This window comes from Suillus fuscotomentosus (assembly GCF_016647785.1).
Source record: "Suillus fuscotomentosus strain FC203 chromosome Unknown F5891scaffold_9, whole genome shotgun sequence".
NCBI classification, from domain to species: Eukaryota; Fungi; Basidiomycota; class Agaricomycetes; order Boletales; family Suillaceae; genus Suillus; species Suillus fuscotomentosus.
The window spans coordinates 296,157-316,878 of record NW_024539521.1 but is presented as its reverse complement, the minus strand read 5'-3'; the positions used below and the strand labels follow the sequence as shown (position 1 = coordinate 316,878).

At 44.5% G+C, this 20,722-nt stretch overlaps 7 protein-coding genes across 7 annotated transcripts; 3 read left to right on the top strand and 4 right to left on the bottom strand.

Moving 5' to 3' along the window:
- Positions 1–150: 150 nt before the first annotated feature.
- On the bottom strand, positions 151–2,308 carry F5891DRAFT_1183988 (uncharacterized protein; the record flags this gene model as incomplete). Its single annotated transcript, XM_041366380.1, has 10 exons — positions 151–205; positions 257–443; positions 493–715; positions 794–1,159; positions 1,211–1,632; positions 1,684–1,754; positions 1,802–1,848; positions 1,898–2,060; positions 2,114–2,123; positions 2,215–2,308. The coding sequence occupies 10 exons, from the start codon at positions 2,306–2,308 to the stop codon at positions 151–153; spliced, it is 1,638 nt and encodes a 545-aa protein (XP_041230138.1).
- Positions 2,309–2,463: 155 nt separating this feature from the next.
- On the top strand, positions 2,464–3,649 carry F5891DRAFT_748316 (uncharacterized protein). The gene has a single exon (XM_041373086.1). The coding sequence runs from the start codon at positions 2,543–2,545 to the stop codon at positions 3,383–3,385; it is 843 nt and encodes a 280-aa protein (XP_041230137.1). The 5' UTR covers positions 2,464–2,542; the 3' UTR covers positions 3,386–3,649.
- Positions 3,476–4,520, bottom strand: F5891DRAFT_1126377 (uncharacterized protein; the record flags this gene model as incomplete). The annotated part of the gene is made up of 3 exons (XM_041364085.1): positions 3,476–3,689; positions 3,742–4,006; positions 4,064–4,520. The coding sequence occupies 3 exons, from the start codon at positions 4,518–4,520 to the stop codon at positions 3,476–3,478; spliced, it is 936 nt and encodes a 311-aa protein (XP_041230136.1).
- Positions 4,521–5,580: 1,060 nt separating this feature from the next.
- On the top strand, positions 5,581–6,049 carry F5891DRAFT_1183985 (uncharacterized protein; the record flags this gene model as incomplete). The annotated part of the gene is made up of 2 exons (XM_041366379.1): positions 5,581–5,901; positions 5,981–6,049. The coding sequence occupies 2 exons, from the start codon at positions 5,581–5,583 to the stop codon at positions 6,047–6,049; spliced, it is 390 nt and encodes a 129-aa protein (XP_041230135.1).
- Positions 6,050–13,952: 7,903 nt separating this feature from the next.
- F5891DRAFT_1183983 (uncharacterized protein) lies at positions 13,953–14,588 on the bottom strand (the record flags this gene model as incomplete). Its single annotated transcript, XM_041366378.1, has 1 exon — positions 13,953–14,588. One exon carries the CDS (start codon positions 14,586–14,588, stop codon positions 13,953–13,955), a length of 636 nt encoding a protein of 211 aa, XP_041230134.1.
- A 444-nt stretch (positions 14,589–15,032) lies between these two features.
- Positions 15,033–16,087, bottom strand: F5891DRAFT_976774 (uncharacterized protein; the record flags this gene model as incomplete). Its single annotated transcript, XM_041376649.1, has 5 exons — positions 15,033–15,074; positions 15,124–15,171; positions 15,325–15,541; positions 15,752–15,999; positions 16,058–16,087. The coding sequence occupies 5 exons, from the start codon at positions 16,085–16,087 to the stop codon at positions 15,033–15,035; spliced, it is 585 nt and encodes a 194-aa protein (XP_041230133.1).
- Positions 16,088–19,042: 2,955 nt separating this feature from the next.
- On the top strand, positions 19,043–19,559 carry F5891DRAFT_976773 (uncharacterized protein; the record flags this gene model as incomplete). Its single annotated transcript, XM_041376648.1, has 3 exons — positions 19,043–19,205; positions 19,227–19,450; positions 19,485–19,559. 3 exons carry the CDS (start codon positions 19,043–19,045, stop codon positions 19,557–19,559), a joined length of 462 nt encoding a protein of 153 aa, XP_041230132.1.
- Positions 19,560–20,722: the final 1,163 nt, after the last annotated feature.

Sequence of the window (20,722 nt, the reverse complement as noted above, 5' to 3'; positions counted from 1 at the left end):
CGTATGTAGAAGTCACTTAATGTCACTCGTCTTCGAATTCCATCTTCGGCTTACAACTAATGTCAACAACAAACTCCACGTCAGCATTAACAGCATGCACAATGTCAAGAGTGAGATACAATAATGAGAGCGTATACATATGTGCGCATCTCAGCGCCTTTTAGATCCTCGAGTGTCATCCAAACCTGGTGAAAGGCGCCGCTTCCTGCAAGGGATTATGAGCGTTGAGGTTATGAATGAATGCAAGTCCACTCACCGGCCAAGGCGGTCTTCTGGCTCCCCTGACGGCGTCCTTCCTCCGACGTCCTTTATCGTGCCTCCATAGTCAAGACCTTCAACTGCAGGTGCATTGTTATCTCTGTCTTTATACCTGTTCTGGTTACGGGGACCGGTTGGCACGCCGGGCGGTAACGGCGAGGCTGGGCGGACAGGTCCTACTGGAGCTACAATGATAGTTAATACACCGGGAATAACCGTATCAGACAATCCCACCTCCGCCATATCCTCCTCGTCCCCGTCCAGCAAAGCCTCCCCTCCCGCGTAGGCCTTGAGCCATTGCACGACCTCTGAATTGTGCCGGGGGTGCCCCACGGCCCATGTGCGCAGGCGCTGTAGGAGCTGGTGTAGGCACCGGCGTCTGCACAGGGACTGGAGCTGGTGTCGCACTGCTCTCCATGTTGGGATACATAGGCTGTCCCATCGGCCCTTGCTCCTGCTTAGAAAAACAAACACATTCATGCGATGTTCATATCATTGGCTGTACGTATCTAGAGTAAGAAGGGTTAACCCATACCTGCATACCAAAGTCACCACCCATGCCCATCATTCCCGGCCCGAAGCCATCCTGCATGCCCATCTGCACACCCTGCTCTGGCGTGCCGTTCTGCCCTACCGGACCCTGGCCGGAGACGGGGCCATCTGGCATCAATGGGCCCCCCGGCTGCATCTGCATGCCCATATCACCATTCATGCCCATGCCCATCGGTCCCATGTTCATAGGTCCCATGCCAGGCATCTCCATCATGGGATTCATCCCGACGCTTGGTCCCATCATACCCTGGCTGGCAGTGTTCATCATGGCGTTGGCGCCCGTCATGACCATCGTACGGAGTTCAGGGGGTAAGGCTATTAGCTGGTCTTCTGGCATAGCTGCGAAATTCTAAGGGGGAAAGTAAGGACTATGGATCAAACGAATCACTACATAGCGTACGAGTACGTTAGTCTTGAGGACATTTGCAAGTTCGCCCAAGTCCCGTCTTCTGTAGCAGTATGCTTCCCAAGAGATTTCATCGAATCCATAGTTGAACCAGTCGCTGATATCAGCCCCAGGAAGTCGCCACTGCTTTTCTGCCATTGCGCTGATGTCAACTTCAAGTATCGAGTGGCCATCAAGGATGCCAGGCATATCCGGATTTATAGAAGGATGTGAAGGTGGTGCGATAGCAGGAGGAAGAGTTGAAGGGTCCAGACCTTCATGAAACACCAGCTGTTCTGGTGCAGTAGAGACCGACTCTCGAGGCACGGAGGGTGTTTGAGATGTGCCTGCTGAATGAACAGGAGGTGCTTTTGAAGGTGGTACATTTCTGTCACGAGGTGTGTACTCGGTGGTTAACTGTGAGTGTGTGGGAGGCGCTTTGGGAGGCGTCAATTTTCACAAGAGAAGAGACGAATGAATAAACGAACGTCTGCTGGGAGTGGACTGCGGACCACCTGTGGAACGGTTTAAAGCGGGAGCGCGAGGAGGAACATTTGGCCTGAAACAAGTTGAGGGTGAAGCGACTCAATCCAACGTGGAACTCACCGGTTGTCTATAGACCGTATAGGTTGGTCCATGATGATCTCAATGTCCTGAAGGGCCGTTAGTTGTTAGAGTCCGGCAGATTCATGCTTCACGTACATCTTCGTCACTAGACTCTTCCTCCCCTGCAGCATTATCATCCCCAGTTTCAGACTCGTCCGCACCCAGACCAAAGGGCGGTTCTTCTTCTTCTTCTTCGGCCTTGGCTTCGAGGTCCTTGACCACGCCATTTGAAACTGTCTTCACAGCTTCAAATGATATTCTGCAACAAGGAGAATTCAACAACGACAGTTTCACGCACTGTTGATGACTTACGCTTGTACCACTAATCGCACATCAGGCAACAAAAGATGAGTTCATGTTGCACGATAAATACAGAAAGTAGAGACTCTGGGAAGAGTCTCAGTTGTTCTCACCAGAATTTGTTGCTAAATCTGCCTTTGGCGCCTCTGCTTGAAAACTGGGCTCGCCATACAGGAATGCATCGTCGTCGTCCCTAGCGAGGTGCATGTTAATTATTTGCTTGCAGCCTCATGGGATGAACTAACATTACAACGATTTTAGCAACCTCTCAAAGGCCCAAAAAGTTAACGACCTCGAAGTCAAAGAGAACACCGCTTGAGATCGTGACTTTGTGACAAGATGAGTCACGCGCTGTGCCTTATAGCCACGTGACTGCAAGAACTACAAAATATTCAAGTCTGCTTCGACTGAATCTACTCCAGATCCAGACGGACGTTAGCCATGATTTGCGTGAAGCCCATTGTTTCTTCATCAATACCGCAAATGGCTCGAGGATACGTCGTGTCCGTAAAGCCTCCTCGCGTCTACGAGGCCAAACCGACACCGCGTCGCTACGGTGTGCAGAAAACATTTCTATACAACCAATACACTCGCATGCTTGAAGCTAGCGATAATTCCCCCATAATATTCCTCCAACATACAAATTTCGCAGCTCAGCGGCTACAGAAGCTGAGACGGGATATAGCCGATGCAAACACCAAGTTTTCGGTCTCATTATCCTCTGCGACACCTTCTCTAGTTGAAATCGGTGCTCCTACGCTAGCCGTGATGCGGACCTCACTCTTTGGCGTTGCATTACGAGACTTTGCGGCTTTTGACGCGGAACAGGCAGCTCAAATTGCAGGACTGCTTAAAGGCGGTCTTGCTGTCCTAACGCTACCATCATTTAACCCTCCCCAACTTGACGCCATCCTCCGTGCTCTAGATCGCTCAGTGCCTTCCAAGAAACCAGGGGTGGCACAGCCAACACCGATAAAACCTCAAGATGACCCAAATTTTATTCCTGGCAGAAAGATGCAGAGGGTGAAACCCATCTTGACCCCGGAACTGGTGGTGATGGGTGCTCTTATCGAGAGGCGGGTATTTGGAATGGATAGTGTGCGGGATGTATCGAAACTGCCAACCCTAGACACCCTGCGGGCGCAGATAGTTGGGTTGTTGAGCTCACCAGCTGTACAGTTAGCTGCAATTCTCAGTGAGGCAAGCGGAGGAAAACTTGCGAGAACACTGGAAGGTTTGAAGAAGGGTCTGGAAGAGAGTCAAAGTGCGGAAGCTTCATCATAGCATCTACTCAATCGTTGCTGCACCTTCATTTGTCGGATGGCCTTCATAGTTCACATGCACACCACGCACTTTCATAGAAGAAGGTTAATATCAGTCTTTGAGGCAAAACTCCCACGTCCGATCCTCTCCTCCCTCGCCTGTTGTACCCCGACCATGAGCTCTTTCGCCTTTTGTCATGCGGTGTTCGTACCCCTTCCACATCTTCCTGTGAAATACAAACGAACGCAGAAGCTTATAATTTGGGTTCGGCGGAGTTCCTAACGATGCAGGTTTCGGAGGTGTCTTTGCCAATCTTGGCACGTCCCTACAGGTGAACATAAGCAGCAACCAATTAACGATATGAAAAGTGCACTTGCCAGTTGGTGTATGGTGGAACGTTGCGCAGGGTGATGAGCACTGTTCCCCTCGCACCCTGCGTTGTAGAAGGCGATGGGGCATCTATATCTTCATCGTCATTCATGTTGTCATCGTCATCGTCATCCGCAGGTTTCCTCGGTTTTTGTGACAGATTACGCGTTGGAATGGTGCCTTCTGCAAGGCAGCTAACAACAGAACGGAGGAACCCCAGGATAAGCATCTGGTTAGATAGTATATTTCTGTCTTGGTCTGTTATACCCTTTCCTTCACGATGTCTCCTCAGTCACGGTATTTCGTTTATACGATCTCAACAAAACATACCTGCATGAGGAAAATTGAACACGACACGATCAAACAGCCTCTTTTTCAAAGCATTACACTTTTCGAGTCTGGTCCCATCTACACCAAAGAGAACCTCGGCACCACGCTCCAGGAGAACACCCACCTTACTTTTCGCATCAGGATATTTATCATAACATTCCTCCTCGGAATCATAAGAAGTCGCCGTGATATTCGATGGTGGGAGATGTTCTAGTGACAGAGGAGGATCGATGACCAGGGCATGCGCGAACGAGAAATTGCCCTCGCCGATCAAAAGTATTTTATCGGTAGGCGTGAACGGGATGGTAGGTCGGAGAGCTGGCGCTTTCCCCTTGCCTTTATGCTTCGTCTTGAGTTCTGCAGCTTCAGCGGCATGCGCGGCTTTCTCTTTATTCTTGAGCCGAATCTGCTGGGATTGCAACGTTGTTTTTAAGGATGTTTTCTTTTTGTGCCCCATGACTCTGTTAGTCAAAGTATGAAAATAGAATCAGCTATGAAATATCAGAGGCACTGGCCGGCTCTGTCTTGCGCAAGGTTTGTACCGCCGGGCCGGGTCGACCCTTCCTTCCATCCACCCAAAAAATAATTGTGCAAACATCTTTTATACAATGACCCTATGGGTATACCTGGACCCGACATTTCTCAAACCCAAACCCATCCTTCATCGATCAATCATACCCTTGGGATACAAAATAGCGCGTGAATACAATTCAAAATTGTAAGATCGAGGTAGCGTATGCTTGGGCAAGCATTCATTTTGCAAAAGAATAAGGAGAAATTTGGATAGTGTTTTTTTTGCTCTTTTTTTCTTAAAAAGCGGAACAGAGATGAGGTCGGCAGCATGAACATTGTACGCACAGACTGCACATGCACCATGTTTCTGGTTAGCAAGCGACATCTTATCCTGCCATTCAGCAATGGTTTTCATCTTTTCAGCCTTCGTGCAAATCGTGGGGAACTGGAAATCGTCCTCCATGGGAACATCAGAGTCAAAGTCATGTCGATGGGCTGCAGAGTCTTGTTGGCAAGTAGCGATGTGCTCCATGTCAGGACATAGTGCTGCTGCGGTCCGGTTCCGAACCACGGTTCGAACCGGACTTTTGGTCCAGTTCTGGACAGTTCTGTTGTCAGCCCGAACCGGACCGGAAATCGGTTCTTGGTTGGTCCTGCTGAACCGTTCTATTTTGGTTCGCCCTTGCCAAACCGTTCTGAACCCTTCTCAACTCTGACTTCGACATTGACCAAACTTCGAGATTTGCACTCTACCCTTCTGCCTTTAGCCCTTTTGAAGGTATGTACTAACTAATCCAAATTTTGATTCTCTCACACACTAACATTTGTTCAAATATGTCACAGATATATGTTTCCTTGAGTCTGCACAACAATTATGATCCTCCAACTCTTTGCTTCGAACAATCTCCTCGGATTCCAATGTTCTGGGATGCGCAGGAGTTTTCTCCCTGTTCTACATATAAAAAAAGATGATGGCAGCAAAATTGTGAGTTGTCTTGTTGAAAATGTCCTGCGCTCTCAATCCTGATGGCTCCCTCAAGGATGCATCTGACATCAAGTTTTACAACGATCCTGACGACGATATACCCTTGCCCAATGTCCCATCATCAAGCAACACTTTCCCTGTTCTACTCAAGGCTGGATGCACCCTAGCCATTGTTGTAGCTGGTTCTCGGCACTCTGGCCGCCCTTCAAAGCCGTTGGCTCACATTCGTGATGCTGACAATGCCTGCGGGCTGTCAGCATCAGGCTCCAGCACAAGGAAATGTACTTTGTCAAGCGCTACAGACCCTCCAGTGCCCATCAAAAAAGCCACTATGCTCCGAGTGTGCTTTCTCTAGTGGGGGTATCACGTCAACCCTGTGCTGCAATTCTCTGGCACCTTCCACCTTCTCTGCACTACAGCTAATGAAGGCCGCTTACCGGAATGGACATCTTTCAGCGGCTACGGAGGCAGAGGAGTATGTAGCTTAGACTAGTCACTCAATGTGTAGACTAGTATTTCGTTTATTATAATGTTTTTTTTATGCTCCCCGCAGAAAATTTTGAGTCCAGTTTGGGTTCGGACCCCAAAAAAACTGAACTGGACCATGGAGAACTGTTCTCTATGGTCCGGTTCTTGGTTCTCATCTAGGACCCTCCGAACCGGACTGAACCACGGCAGCACTATCAGGACAAGTGGCATGGGATGGAGCCTTCGCAACAGCACAAGTCTGTTTGCTCATTTGTGAAAAGGGTTCAGGAAGATGTTCCGGATCAAAATGACGTCGTGCATGCAACAAATGCTTGAAGATGAAGAGTAGATCGCCGCAATGATCATTACATGTGTGAACATGGAGGAGGTCATGAAAATAATTGTGCATATCAGAAACTTTGACAGACAGTGTATGAGCATGGGTCAAATCATCAAAATGGGCATGAGTCATCATAGGAAAGTTATCAATGACATGACGGACTGTCGGGGCTGACACCATCAAGAATACTCCAGCTGGGTACTGCTGAGAAGTGGCAAACCATGTTCTCGATACTCCTTGATACTCAATCAACCTCCAGAGCAAAAAGGAAGAGACGACAGAAACACCATCATCAATGATATGGTAATCTGTGATAACAAGAGAATCAGGAGGAACAAGAGTTCATGCACAGAGCGCACGGCAGTTGATGAAGATACAGCCATGTGAGATCGTGGTGAAAGTCAGGAGAACATAAGACCTCTCAATGAAAAGACAGATAGAGAGAGAGCGCGAGAATTTGTTGACCGAAACAAGCAATCTGAGCGGACCGTGAGTGGGCCGGTATTGATCATTGGACAGAGGATTTTTTTCGATAGACCTGTACCATAGACAGGTCCAGGAATACATCAACCCTACGGGTACACCTGGACCTGTTATTTCTCAAATGCCATGCTCTTTCTTACAGCTGTGTGCAAAAACCATGACAGTACTGTAGAGATACGCACTTAAGTTCATCACACCATCACAGGCCCAGGGAATCGAACCTATTTTGTGTGACAGTCACACCCATATTGAGGTCATCAAACTTATATTGTGACATGCGGTAAAAACAAAAAACAAAAGTCCTTGTACTGAGTATCTGCACTTGTACAAAGAAAGAAACAGGTTTGCTTAATGAGGCCATAACCATCCGAGACTCCCAGTTGGTCATCACACACAACAAACCTATGTGCAGCATGTCACATGTCACACCCTCCTTCGAACTTTCGAACCTAACGTTCATTTGGTCACACCCAAATTGGGTCGAACCTAAGTGCATATCTCTACAGTAGTGTGCTTGACAAATACATTATGTTGGAAAAATCAAAATCAACTGACATGGCCCAATTCAACCATATCAGATCACCAGGTTAACAGGTGCCTGAAAGCCGACATAAAATTCTGGGGAGGACTCACCATGGTGGTCAGCCTATGTGCTGCACTACAAAATGTCTTGGACTTTTTGAGGAATCAAATGTTACATTCGAATGATGGAAACACTAATGTCTGAAGGACACAGAAGGATTCATTGACACGGTGTGAATACAAATCTACTCAGGTGCAAAATGTGACAAGGTTGTTGGGTTACTGGGCGAAGGCCCACAGGGCCTTTCCAGCCTGAAACTCAAAATTGAACCTGGTATAGCAAGGTGAGCTGTGTTCCTGATGGTTTAGGAGGGCTACAACACATAAGGCGAAGCTTGGTGCCCTATGAAAAGAAGGAGTGAACTCACTAATTGTTTCGCTCTAGCGTACTGGTGGGAGTGTGTACCTTGTGAATGGTTCTAGAGTGGGTGATGATTGGATGTATGGAGCTAGGATTTTTGCGTGGTCTTGCAAATAGATGGTGAATGCTTCACTCGACAACCTCCCCATCATTTTGACTACGTCGAATGGAACTCCTCTCAACAGGTATTCCAGTGTTCCTCTGATATGCAGCCCATGACCTTTGAGGTCCGGTAAACCTGCTGTGCTCGCTGCTAGTGCTAGTCATTTGATGAATTCTGGCTTTGATAGCGGCCTCAGGCCTTTGTCATGTTTCCACGCGAAAAGGTGTTCTTCATTTCCTCCTGGGTTCACTTGTAAGTGATTCTGCATGGCTTCCTTTGGGTCTGTAGGGCTGTTTCGAGCTGCCAAATAGGTCTCTTTGCCCAAAAGAGGTGATGATTTCATGCTGGGTAGCGCGATGTCTTCTTAGATAGATGATCTATAGATAAACACCTATAAAACCAAATATCTCCACGGTCAGCGATTCAGACAAATACCAATGACTGATAACGTGGTCGTTCGTGGGTGGCTTGTCTTTGCTCCTAAGGTACAGTCAGCAATGTATAGTTCTGCACAACAGTCAGCAGTCAACAATCAACAGTTAACAGTCAATCCAACAGTATGGATATGAAGCACAATGATAACAGAAACAGAACCCGATTGGTCAGCGATCAACAACAACAACAACCAAACAACAGCAAAAATATCAAGAGACACAGTCACTCTAACAGTATAGAGATGACACAATACAAACAGACACTCCTCCTAACACTTCACACAGCAACAATGATTCGTACACAAACTTAGTGCAGCAAGTTGTGTGGAGTTACAATGATAATCCCCCTCAAGAACAAAACAGGTGAGACTACTGTCAGACCTAGTCAGAGCTACCGTAGCACTCTTAGCCTAATATTGAACCTGCTGCCAAGGAACTCACAATGAGTATTCAAACAGACTCAGGAACGGGCAGCCTTGGACTTCAATACCAAGTCCCCTTTTCAATAGCTAAAGCCTAACTCGCAAATGACTACTTTGGCCCAGTATAACATGCAGATGTCTGAGGTCAGCGATTCACTGTCAACACCTAAAGTCTCCCCACAAGACTATCCTAAGTCTTCAGTGAACAAAAGAGACAACACCAAACTTCTGGGTAAGAATGAGACTGAAACTTTGATACTTGAGAGAAAGTTGATAGGAAGGAACAACAACACAATCAGACCGCTACAACAGAAACACCAACACAGTCACGTTCACAGAGACTGTTAGCAACAACGATCACGACACACAGAGACAGCGATCAAAAGAGATGGTCAGCACACACAGTCACCAACACACCACACTCAAACTTGAGAGACAGAGAGAGTGAAACAGAGAAACAGAGATGTTAGTTTCACAGTCACAAATCTCAGACACGTTTCCAGAGACAGAGAGAGAAAAACAATCACAGAGACAATCTCAGAGAGAGACACAGACACAGACACAGACACAGAGAGACAAAGAAACAGAGAAAAAACAGAAAAACAATCAGAAGAAACAAAAGGGAAATAAAACTAGTCTTGCTAGTCGTCAGACACAGTGAGCTCAAGGTATGTGCTAGATGTTCAACACAGTGAGCTCAGATATGTTGTGCTGGTTGTTGAGCACAGTGAGCTCCAACCTTGAACCACACTTGCTGAATGCTGATTCACACTTCACTCACAATTTTATTCTGAGAGGGTAAAAGTGGCACTTGGGTATGCATTTATTGGGCAAGAAACAGCTCCTTATATAGACAAATTGGTGGCTATACTACTAGTTTCTCGTACTTAAAGTTGTAACTTTACTGTGATAGTACCAAGTCACACGATATCTTTGAGTCAAAAAGTAAATATTCATAACTCTCATTGGTATAATGATGAGTCAGCAAGAGCTGTGTATAGCCCATGGGTCAGGTGTCCCTTGATGACTCAGCTAGACAAGGAGTGAGAAAGTGATTACATATTGTGTACATATGTTTGTGCAATCTGTGGCTGATGAATTGATTGGTAGCATAATGACATAAGACGCATATTTAAGGATTTGTAAGCTTTCCCACAGGGTAACCTTATGCAAACATATTTTTCATAGTCACCTGATATGTGTGAGAATATTTCTGAGTCATCCTCATGGCTGACTAAGCAAAACTCATTGCAAAATTAAATGTACAAAAATATTCAGTCCACTTGCATATAATCTCGTAAAATGAAAAAAAGCGAAAAATATTCCCTTAGCCTTAGTCTGACTTCAGATCACAGGAAAAATGATTTCATAGGGCATAGGGCTCATAGGAGAGTATTAGTCATCCATGCACCGAACCAGTTTGGTGCAGGTCAGCGAACTTGGTTACTGGTAGATCATTGTGGTCAGTGGCTTTGGAGACTCTGTTTCTCGTGATGTGTTTGTGTAGGTCAAAACACTTGATTGTTTTGACCGTGAATTCACCTAAACGTGCTATAGAGTAGAACATTGTCGTCATGCAGGCGTAGAAAGCTGCATCGAGTGGTTTGTCTAAGTCCATCTGGTTGCAGATGCATGTCATGAAATCACGGGTGAATGGCTGCCTCTTTGGACACTTCGACGATGGAGGAGCGAGGACTGATGCACCTTTGAGTAACATTTTAAGCTCTCCCAGTTGGATCATCCAGGCTCTACCATGGAGTAAGTGCCAGGCTTTAATACCTGCTACGAAGTTAGCTATCACTGACCCTGAATAGGAACCAGTGCAGCTGGATAGGAATTCTAGGAGAAGGTTTGGGTTGACAGGGCAACACTTGTCCTCTTCGACATGGTTGATATCACAGTATACATGGAACACTAGTAGGCCCGCCCCATATGTCTCCTTTGTGGATTGTGCCCATGCTGAACCTATCACATCTAGGATTTGATCCAATTGTTCATCCGATACCTCGTGGTTCTGCAACTTCTCTAGCATCAATGCTAGTTGCCTGGTACTCTCTCCCACTGGTATCCAAAGCTTTAATCAATCTCGCGCTAGACAGTGTGGGTGAAGGACTGAAGGATGCAGTGTTAGGGACTGTTTGTAGATTTGGGGGGTAGCTATTTGTACTGGTTGGCTTTGGGCTAATGGGGCTCTGAACCGTGAGCGGTTCAGAGAATCATTCATCTCAGAGCATCACATTGATGTATTTCTCTTCTTCTGTTCTATAGATCTTTTGTCTCTCTGCTGCTTTTTGCTTGATGAGTGCTCAATTGATGAGCTTAGCTGCGGGAATGGAGTATTTCCCGTCCTGCAGTAGCCATAGTTCAGTAGGGGATAGAGGTTGGGTTGCGTCAATGATGTACAGTTCAAGCTTGTTAGGGATACTGATGGGGGGGAGAAGAAGGTGGGTGGGTCTGAGAATGCCTTTGGATGGGCCATCTGCAGGGTTGTGTTTGCTTATGATGTATGTAGTGACAATTTCAAGATGGTGGGGTAGGTTGTGGAGGAAATCATGGATTCTTCTGAACACTCCGTTGACTTCTTTATTACAATGTCTGTGATTCCACCAGCCTTCCATGACTCCAGTGTTGTCTCTGTGGACAAGGACATTGCTGCTAGTGCCAGGGAGAGAGGAGATGGCATGTATGAGGAGTTCGAAGCTGACAGCTTCTGCCCAGCCAATATCTTGTTTGCCATTGTGGGTTTGCCAACCTGGAATTAGTCTCCATGCTCTCCAACAATTGCCAATGACTATTCCTATTCCTATTCCTATTCCTGAGCTTGCATCAGAGAATGCTAGAGGGTTCTGGAGTTGGGGAGTAGCGAAGATGTCATGAGCCACGCCACCAGATTGAAGTAGTTTGGACCACCAGTTAAGGTCCTCGGCTACTGTTTTCCTAGCTCTTCGGGGTAAGAAAGGGTTGGATTGACTAACCGCTAACATATCCTTGAGGCTGGTGATGTACACTCTGCCTCGAGATGTTGCAGCATACGCATGCAATAATTTGCCATCAAGTTCTTGAATGTCCTGGAGGACATGCGTGTGATGCTTCCTCCATCTGTGTATGGCCGCTAAGTACTTGGCTACTTTGGCTTCACTTAATGCTACTACCATTAGTTTGAGGTCCCAACAAAAACCTATGTAAATCATGGACGTGTTGAAAAGTTGGTCTTTCAAGACCTCCCAGATCAGACCTAGCTCATCCAATAGGTCATTTATGTCCTGTAGACAGAACATAAATAGGGCATTGTGTTTCGACCAAGGTGATCAGTCAGAGAGATCAATTAAGGGCTGTGTGCAACTTTTGTTTTATTCTTCTATTTTTCCACTGATAGGACAACGTTCACCAAACCAAAGCCTTACTTCTGTTTGTCTTAAGCCAGAATTGGCGAATTTCTCATGCCATATCTTTCTGTCTTCATTATAGTGTTCACAAAACTCACGTTGTATCCTGAAAAATATATGGTTGTCTACCCACTTGTCTAAAGGTCTGATGCCTTTGTGTCAAAAGATTTCGGCTCCAGCATCATCTATGTGACCATAGACTCCTGCAGAGGGTGTTGCACTGAAGGCTGTACAGGTGTCCATGCAAAAGAGTGTTTCCGAGATCCTGACTATACCTGCTGGCCATTGGGATTTGTGTAGTGGTACCATTCGGTAGGCTTCCGCTATGTCCTGCATTGCTACTTCTGACCCTGGAGGCAGCTTGGCTATTAAGTTGTAGATTATAGAGAATTTTCCCCATGTTGTAGGAAATTTGTTAGTGTTTATGTCCAAATTCACTGATGTGTTTGCAAACGACGTGTTAACTCTGTGCAGGAATGAGAAGTTCTGAATGAGTCGAAACTTTCCAGGTTTGCCTGGTTTTGGGATAATGGACAACAGAGACAATTGGAAAGGTCTGATTAGTTGTTCTAAGGTGTCAGCATTGAAAGGGCTGATGTATCTTCCTTTGTCGATTTCTTTTTGGATAATGGCACGAAATTCAACAGCAAACTTGCTAATCGAGTCTTTATTAGAGGGGGTTTGTACATTGGTGATAATGGGAAAATCTATTTTGAAGCCACTATGAAGGCCATTTGCGATCTTTGCGAAATGTTTAGCTAACTCTGGGTGGTCAAGCATGCGAGTCCAAGCCTCTGCCTTATATGGTGTTAGCGGATTCTGCCTTCTGTGCTCAAGCACATCTTTGGGCGCCATGAATAGCGGCTCCGCACCCTGAACACACATGTTTGGCATCATTCTGGGTACATTACAGCCTTCTTCACACTGCCAGGTGGTGCAGAGCTGCTTTCTGTCTTTCATCCACAGACCCTTGTAGATGCGCTCCACAAAGGTCTTGTGTTGCTTATCCCATGTGTGGGAGGCCATGCATTCGATGGTCTTGTGAGGGTTATGTCTGAGGCACACTGCACAGCATGGGAGGGGACAAGATGCAGGAGGTGTGTGAATGGTGTGTACCTTCTTGTTAAAGTTCGATACTTCTTCTACAGGTGGAAGAGGGCATTTTTGCCCACTGGAAAACTTGGCGTGTTGATGCCATCTGTGGCAGCCATAGAGATTCCAGGTTGCTGGCAATGAATGCCGCCGCTGCTTGCTGTGATAGCAAGCAATGTGACCACATGTGGTATGTGGTTTTTTGGTTGTGGGCGGTGTGTGTCCTGGGGGGGGGGGGGGGGGGTTCAGTTGTGATAACTGTTGTTCGTGATGAACATTGTTATTAAGACAGTTCCAATCGACAGCATGATGTGTCGTTGGTTGTGAGGTTGTGATAACCCACATTTGTAATTGGCATTATTGGCACGCAATTGGCCAATAGCATTTTTTAAAATGGGATGCAATAGCCCAAAGAAGAAGGTAGTGCATTTGAGAGTGTATGAAATGGTGAGAAGACAGGTTTGTGGGAGGCGTTACAACTGACCAGTACTGCCATTGCTGTCTCCTTTTCATGCTTCTTGTTAAATAATTCCTCCCTCACTTCCAACAGCAAGTCTTGATTGATTTCCTCCAAGCTCCAGCCCTGCATGGTACATATGGTGAGGTGTCAGCGGTGGCATTGCTGGGATTGGTATAGCAACAAAACTCTTTGTTTGAGGGTGTCAGGTGCATGGCACCAACAATGAGATTGCAACACTGTCCAAAATTGAACATGCATGTCTATCTGTCGTCCAGCCAGTCATGCATCTTCATGGAAAGGATCATGTGTGGTGCAGGTTCATTGAATTCCTTCCAGGTAAGATTTTTGTCCTTGACTACTGGCGCTGCTTTCGGGTCTTTGACTGCTGCTGTGGGGACCCAGGAGTGGATTCCATCCGCAGCAGGTAACATTACTAGCGCATCTGGTTCGGTGATGGCCACTGATACTCTGGTGTCATCTAAACCTTTGTTAGTGAAGTAATGTAATTCACAGTAGTTGCCTGCTTTGAGTCTTTGAGTCGCATACTGCACTGGAAGAATAGTAGGGTCCAAGGGAACTTTTCTGCGCTTGATGGGCACGTACTTGTTCTTATTTTTCTTCCTCTCCTCTAGCCGTGCTACTTCTTCCTCATTTTTGCAGTCTTGTTGTTTTTGGAGCTTGTCTTCCTCTGCTTGCTGACAGGCTTTGCGCAAGCGGTCTTGTCTGTCTGCCCAATGCTGTCTCTCTGTATTGTTGCTCATGTTCCATAAAGCTGTTAGGGATTGAACGGCTTGTTGTTTGGTTAAACCTTCATTTATCAGCTGCTGACATTCATGCTGGTACTCAGCTAGAGCATAGTCTGGTCTGACGGCTTCATTTGGATTAACATTGGCCATGTCAGAAAAGGTGTAAGCAAAAAGTAGAACTAGACATTTGTACTGAAGCTGATAGCTGAAAGTGACGTGGGCAGAAGCAAGAAGTTCTGCACCACTTCGCTTGTTTGCGTGTAGACTAACTTCTATGTTAGCCTCATGCCTCGGCTAACTTAGAATGCCAGTAGGACCAGCCTAATGAGGCCTGGCATTGCCTGATCAGCCCAAAATGTTCCAGTGGCCCATATCACGATGACGGCACCTGGTGGGCTCATATCGGCCATGATACTTACTTAGTGTCCTTACAGTTGGATTTACTGATGCTGTACGGCCTGGCTTTACTTGATATTATACAAAAATATATTATTAACATGCAAGATTGAGTGGGAATGATAGGGAACAACATGGGTATACCTGCTATGCAGGTACAAGTTTTATGGGTGTACATCTGATTCTGGTTTGTGTCCCTCAGTCAGTCAAAAGGGTATCAACGGATGCAGCCCATTGTGCCTGTGCAAAATTGTGAGTATTTTTACTGTTGGGCTGCTGTGAAGCTCACAAGGATTGCGCTGGCTGCAATCATCCCCGGGGTGGTGTGATCTAGCCCCTATTTGACATCAAGTGTTTTGTTGTTGCAAGACAATGCAGAGTCCCTACCCTCGCTCATAGAAACCATGGATGCAGGTCCTCGAATGACAGTGCTAACAACCTGGCATCAAGTGAGAGATTTCATGGCAGTGTGACCATGGTAAGTACATACCATCATAAGCTTCGGGTTTAGGAATATAGTATTTATGTCCTGCTCACCTTTCCATCTGATGTGCAACAGCGCTACATGCCAGGTATCATAATACCATTCACCACTATCATTCATCATCCAGCCTATCTGGGTACCAAAATGTTCTTGTCGATAATCTGCTGATTTCATATTGGCTTCGGTGCAATTAAAAATTGTTGGGCCACACCAAGTGCGTATTCTGGTGGATATGTTTGATCATTGTGATTGCATCCCTGCTGAAAACTAACATAAACAAGCAAGTTACAAAATACCCATTGTAGCACAAGGTAGAGTATGAACTGCATGTCTCAGCCAGCTGCAACTCAAATCATTGTGGTATTTCTGTGGAAGGACATCACAGATATCTCGCAACTGCCCTTGAATCATTGTTTCTGTGTTTTCGAATCACTTGGCATCTTGATACCCATCATCGATATCTGTTTCGAAGGTCATTTTTGTATTCCCATGCAGCCAGAGTAGATGGGTGACAAGGAATTTCTGACCATAATGCTCAATGTTTTTGATATTCTCTTGCACATCTGATGTTGTGATCTTTGGCTGTTTTGCAGGGCTTTCAGCAGTCTTGGTTGCTTTTTGATGAGTTGCTTTAACCTCTGCAATGGCTACATTTGCCTTGGACTGTGCTTTTCGAGCATTCTACCATCAAATGTGTGAATACTCTCTTGGGATGTCAATGAATTTGCTAATCACATACTTTGTAGAGTTCCTCCCGAGACATGTTCATGTTGATTTCAATTTCAGAGTCTGTATCTCATGATGGTGTCATGCTAGTGTGCATGGCTCCAGGCTCATCTTCAGATGGACTAGAATTCTCATTGTATTGAGTAGGACATTGATGTTGCTGAGGCATGGTCGTAGTAGTATATTAGATCCAGTTGTCATTGAACAACTAAGTCTCACATCAAATTGGTAATGAAATGGAGTTCAAGGCCAACTACTTCATTTGAGAATGCTCCCACCAGGCTCACAAACTCAGTCAGTCACAGATACTATGCCACTACATTGGTGCGAGCATTATCACCAGCATCGAGATCCATGAGGCTTTGTGAAACACTCCCCTGCTGTCTTACTAGGATGTGAAAACAGTAAAATTCACCAATTTTCAGTATCCTACCATGGTCAACAGTTCAGACAAATACCAACAGTCAATAACATGGTTGTTCATGGGAAAAAGTATGTTGAGTTTTCAAAGGAAGTACTCAGTGACTAAAGGGGGAACGGAATCAGTAACTGGCTTGATGCAGTGCTATGATCCTAAAGAAAGTCAATAACTGGTGCGATGCAGTGCTATGACTTCAATGAATACAGATGTATGTCTATGCGATGATTCTCAGAGCTATATCAATACTGCTTATCTTCACAAACCAGTTGGAGATCAAACTAAGTGTCTAACATGGATCAGCCCAAACTAATACATGACTTCGAAACAACAGAGTACACCCTCTTGATGTAGTCTTAAGTTGGCCAAGTTCTTAATATTAGTGACTGATTGTTAGTCTTATTTGTCTTTCCTTGCCAATGAAAATATGTATATTCTCCCCACAGAATCAATTTTCTGTGTCTGAAAGAGAACCAGAATATATCTGCACTAGACGACTGATAACCATACAGTGGCTCAAAAAAGTGTCCCAATGTTTGTAGCTTTTCATGTAATTGCTATACCATGTGTCAAGACGTGGGAATATGACTAAGCTTTATGGAGGTATTGGAAAGGTCTGCTTCTCAGCTTTATTTCGGTTTCCTATACTGTGGGAAAATAATGACATTATGTGAAGATATGATCATTTTAATTTGATGACTCATTGGGACACTTTTTTGACTTTGAGTTTCACTAATGTAATCCTTAAAATTCTAGTACTTTGTGTAACCTCCTTCTGCCCCAATCACTTCTGCCACTCTTCTAGACATATTCTCTATCAATTTTGGGTATTCCTCTTTGGTATTTCCATCATACTCTGCTGTAACACTGTCTCATAGTTGGAATAGCCCCTATGGTGAATCTACTCAAGAAATTGCTTGTAGCATATCAAGATTCACCATAGGGGCTATTCCAACTATGAGACAGTGTTACAGCAGAGTATGATGGAAATACCAAAGAGGAATACCCAAAATTGATAGAGAATATGTCTAGAAGAGTGGCAGAAGTGATTGGGGCAGAAGGAGGTTACACAAAGTACTAGAATTTTAAGGATTACATTAGTGAAACTCAAAGTCAAAAAAGTGTCCCAATGAGTCATCAAATTAAAATGATCATATCTTCACATAATGTCATTATTTTCCCACAGTATAGGAAACCGAAATAAAGCTGAGAAGCAGACCTTTCCAATACCTCCATAAAGCTTAGTCATATTCCCACGTCTTGACACATGGTATAGCAATTACATGAAAAGCTACAAACATTGGGACACTTTTTTGAGCCACTGTATACCAGCTAGTGTAAAAAAGTGTGGCTTGATGGTGGCCTCAAATATGCTTCTGTATGTCGTGGGAAACAGTGTCAAAAAGTGGAATGAAATAAGCTAATATTTCACTCAGTAATCTTTAGAGGTGAGAATCTAAAAAGAGCCTTATGATCACTCTTCTCATTTTCACTCACTCATTCACACTCAAGCTTAGGTAATACAAGAAAAATGGGCTCTCTCTGATAACTTGGGAGCTCTCATTATTAGAGGGGAAAATGAGCCCCTTATATACTACTCTACTAGTGGCTATGCTACTGATTACTAATCTACTATAAAGTTTCAAAGAATGTCATAGAATTTTCCAGACTATTCCACCAACCTCCAGTGGTGTCTGATAGAATATTCTAGAATCTGTCAAGTCATCATTAGTGGCTGTGCTCTGTGGCTATGTATTAAGCTGTGTACACTGCCTCTGCACTGCCTGAATGCTGTACTCCAAAGCTTTGTTCAAACTTTGTTGCAATCTGATGTTAACTTGTTAAATACCATAGTGTAGGTCTTGCATGATTGTCATAATGAAGCTCTACATGGTTGTCAAAATGTGCCACCAGGTCACATGAGACTGATTATGTAATAAGATGTGAAGTACTTCAGTCTTTCCTCTGGATATTGTAAAAATGAAAGGCTCGCATAAGCAAACATGTTCAAGATGTGACACAAAACATACTGATTATGTAATATGTATGTCAGGATATGTCACAAAGTATGTTTCAGAACATGTGAAAATGTGTGAGAAAATTATAGGAAGTGTGAGAAATTGCTGACTAAGTGAAGAATTGTGAGCTTGAGACCAATCTTTCAGAAGTATAAGTATTATTCTTGAATGCTAAGTAGCAATGCACTCATTTTGAGCCCAAAAATACTCAAATAAATTATGAGTGCTACAAAGAAAATTCTAGGCATAACCATAGGCTTATTATGAAGGGTATTACAAGCTCGATATTTGCCATGTTCATGTACAAAATATGTTTTGTGCATGTCACTGCATGCAAACATGAACAAGACACCATTGCTTCTGCAACAACTAGTTTGAGTGCATTGCAGAATACTACAGTAACACAGGGTTTTCAGCCTTGAAAAAGGCGGCACATTGAAAATGACTTTGTGGGGGTAAGTTGCTATGCAAAATGCTAAGTAATGAATGCCGAACAGTCTTTCTGAATCATCATGTATAGGACATCAATGGTTCCTATGATTTTGACTCAAGTTATGTGTCCATGTCTGACCCCTTACCTGGTCCTCAAGTAGTGCAATCATCCTTGCAAATGCCACCCACAGCACATATCAAAATCATTCACCATCTGCACAGCAATATCACCAAGCCTGCCATTATTCCTCTCAAGTCAAGTCTTGATTCAGAACTCAAACCAGAATCACGTAGTATGTCACACGAAACTCCAGCATTACAGCCAATTATAGTGGAGTCAGTGCCATGGACACCATTCAGAAATATACAAGACTTTGAGTATATGGAGATTGCTGTTCAAGCCTGCCTCACCAAGTCAAATGTCAATGCTCGGCTGTATGGGTTACAGAATGGATGGGCGAAAGGAAGCTGGATCACACTGGAGAACCACAGGGACATGGAACAAGCATTAACAGCTTCTCATGCATACATCATTCCAGTGTGTCCATATATGTTTGTTTGTCGGTGCACAGCTCAAATGTGTTGTACATGCAAAGTTTCAGGAAGGCATTGTTTCCGTTGTAGAAGAGGAATGGGAAGTGGGGTAATATGAGTGGTATGAGATAACTCAAGTAGTCCTTGATGAGCGAGATATACGTTGGCCCAAGGGGATTGCTACTGAGAAGGTTCCTCTAAGTGTATAAAATGGAGGGAAACACTGGACCGGGCGCTTGGTCAAGCCTGGTAAGGCGCATGACAATGAGCGATAGTGGCTGACAATAAATAATGGTGCGTGACTTATAACGGAAGCGTGCGCTAAGCGGAAGCGGTGCATGTGTAGGTGGTGGAGCACAGCGACTCTTAATGAGTCAGAAAACTAATTGGCAGAGTTTCTAGTAACGTATGGCGGCGGCGCCCGTATTGTACTTAGATACTTTAGATTTTAGAGGGAGAACTTAGACTTAGAGTCCAACGATGTGTGGGCAGAAAAATAGTCATTATACAGTTTATGCGCTGTCATGCATGGTATGTGATTCATACCATGTCAGATATATATAGAGAGTGATAAGGAAAATATGAGAGACTGTCTAGCCCTTTGTCACTAAGTTACCTCTCTATTTTTCCTTTATTTCATTGTCTTGTATTTTATTTCTCACTTTACAGGCTTATTTTACCTTGTATTTGTATCAAGCATGTGACCTTCTGTTTATTTCTCATTGTTTATTTTTATTTGGCTTCTTTCAGCCACCAAGTTTTGTATCTCTATTTATTTCTGACTGTTTATTTGTATTTGGCTTCTTTCAGCCACCAGCTTTTATTTGTCATCACATCATGTGACTGGGAAATATTCTGGTTTGTAACATTATTTAAGCTGACTCAACATGTTTAGTCATGATTGGCCATGCTTTGTAACAACATTTAACATGACTCAACATGTTTAGTCATGGTTTGTCATGGTTTCTAATTTCTTTGTAAGATTACACTGTATTTGTAATGTACTTAGTAATAAGCTGATTCATCACCTGGTTTGTAAGCCACATTCTTACCAATCCATCTGATTAATCATGCTTAGTAAGGGGGTTCCCAAAAGGTATAAAAGGACCCCATTTTCACCCATGAAATACAATCCTCCCACTTGACTCTTATCTCAAACCGTGTGAGACCACTAAGACTTAAAGTGCAGGCCAATATAAGTGCCTTGAGGTAATCTAAGATATCATTATCTATTCTAAAGTTATATACTACCTTACAGGGGTCGACTATATAACTT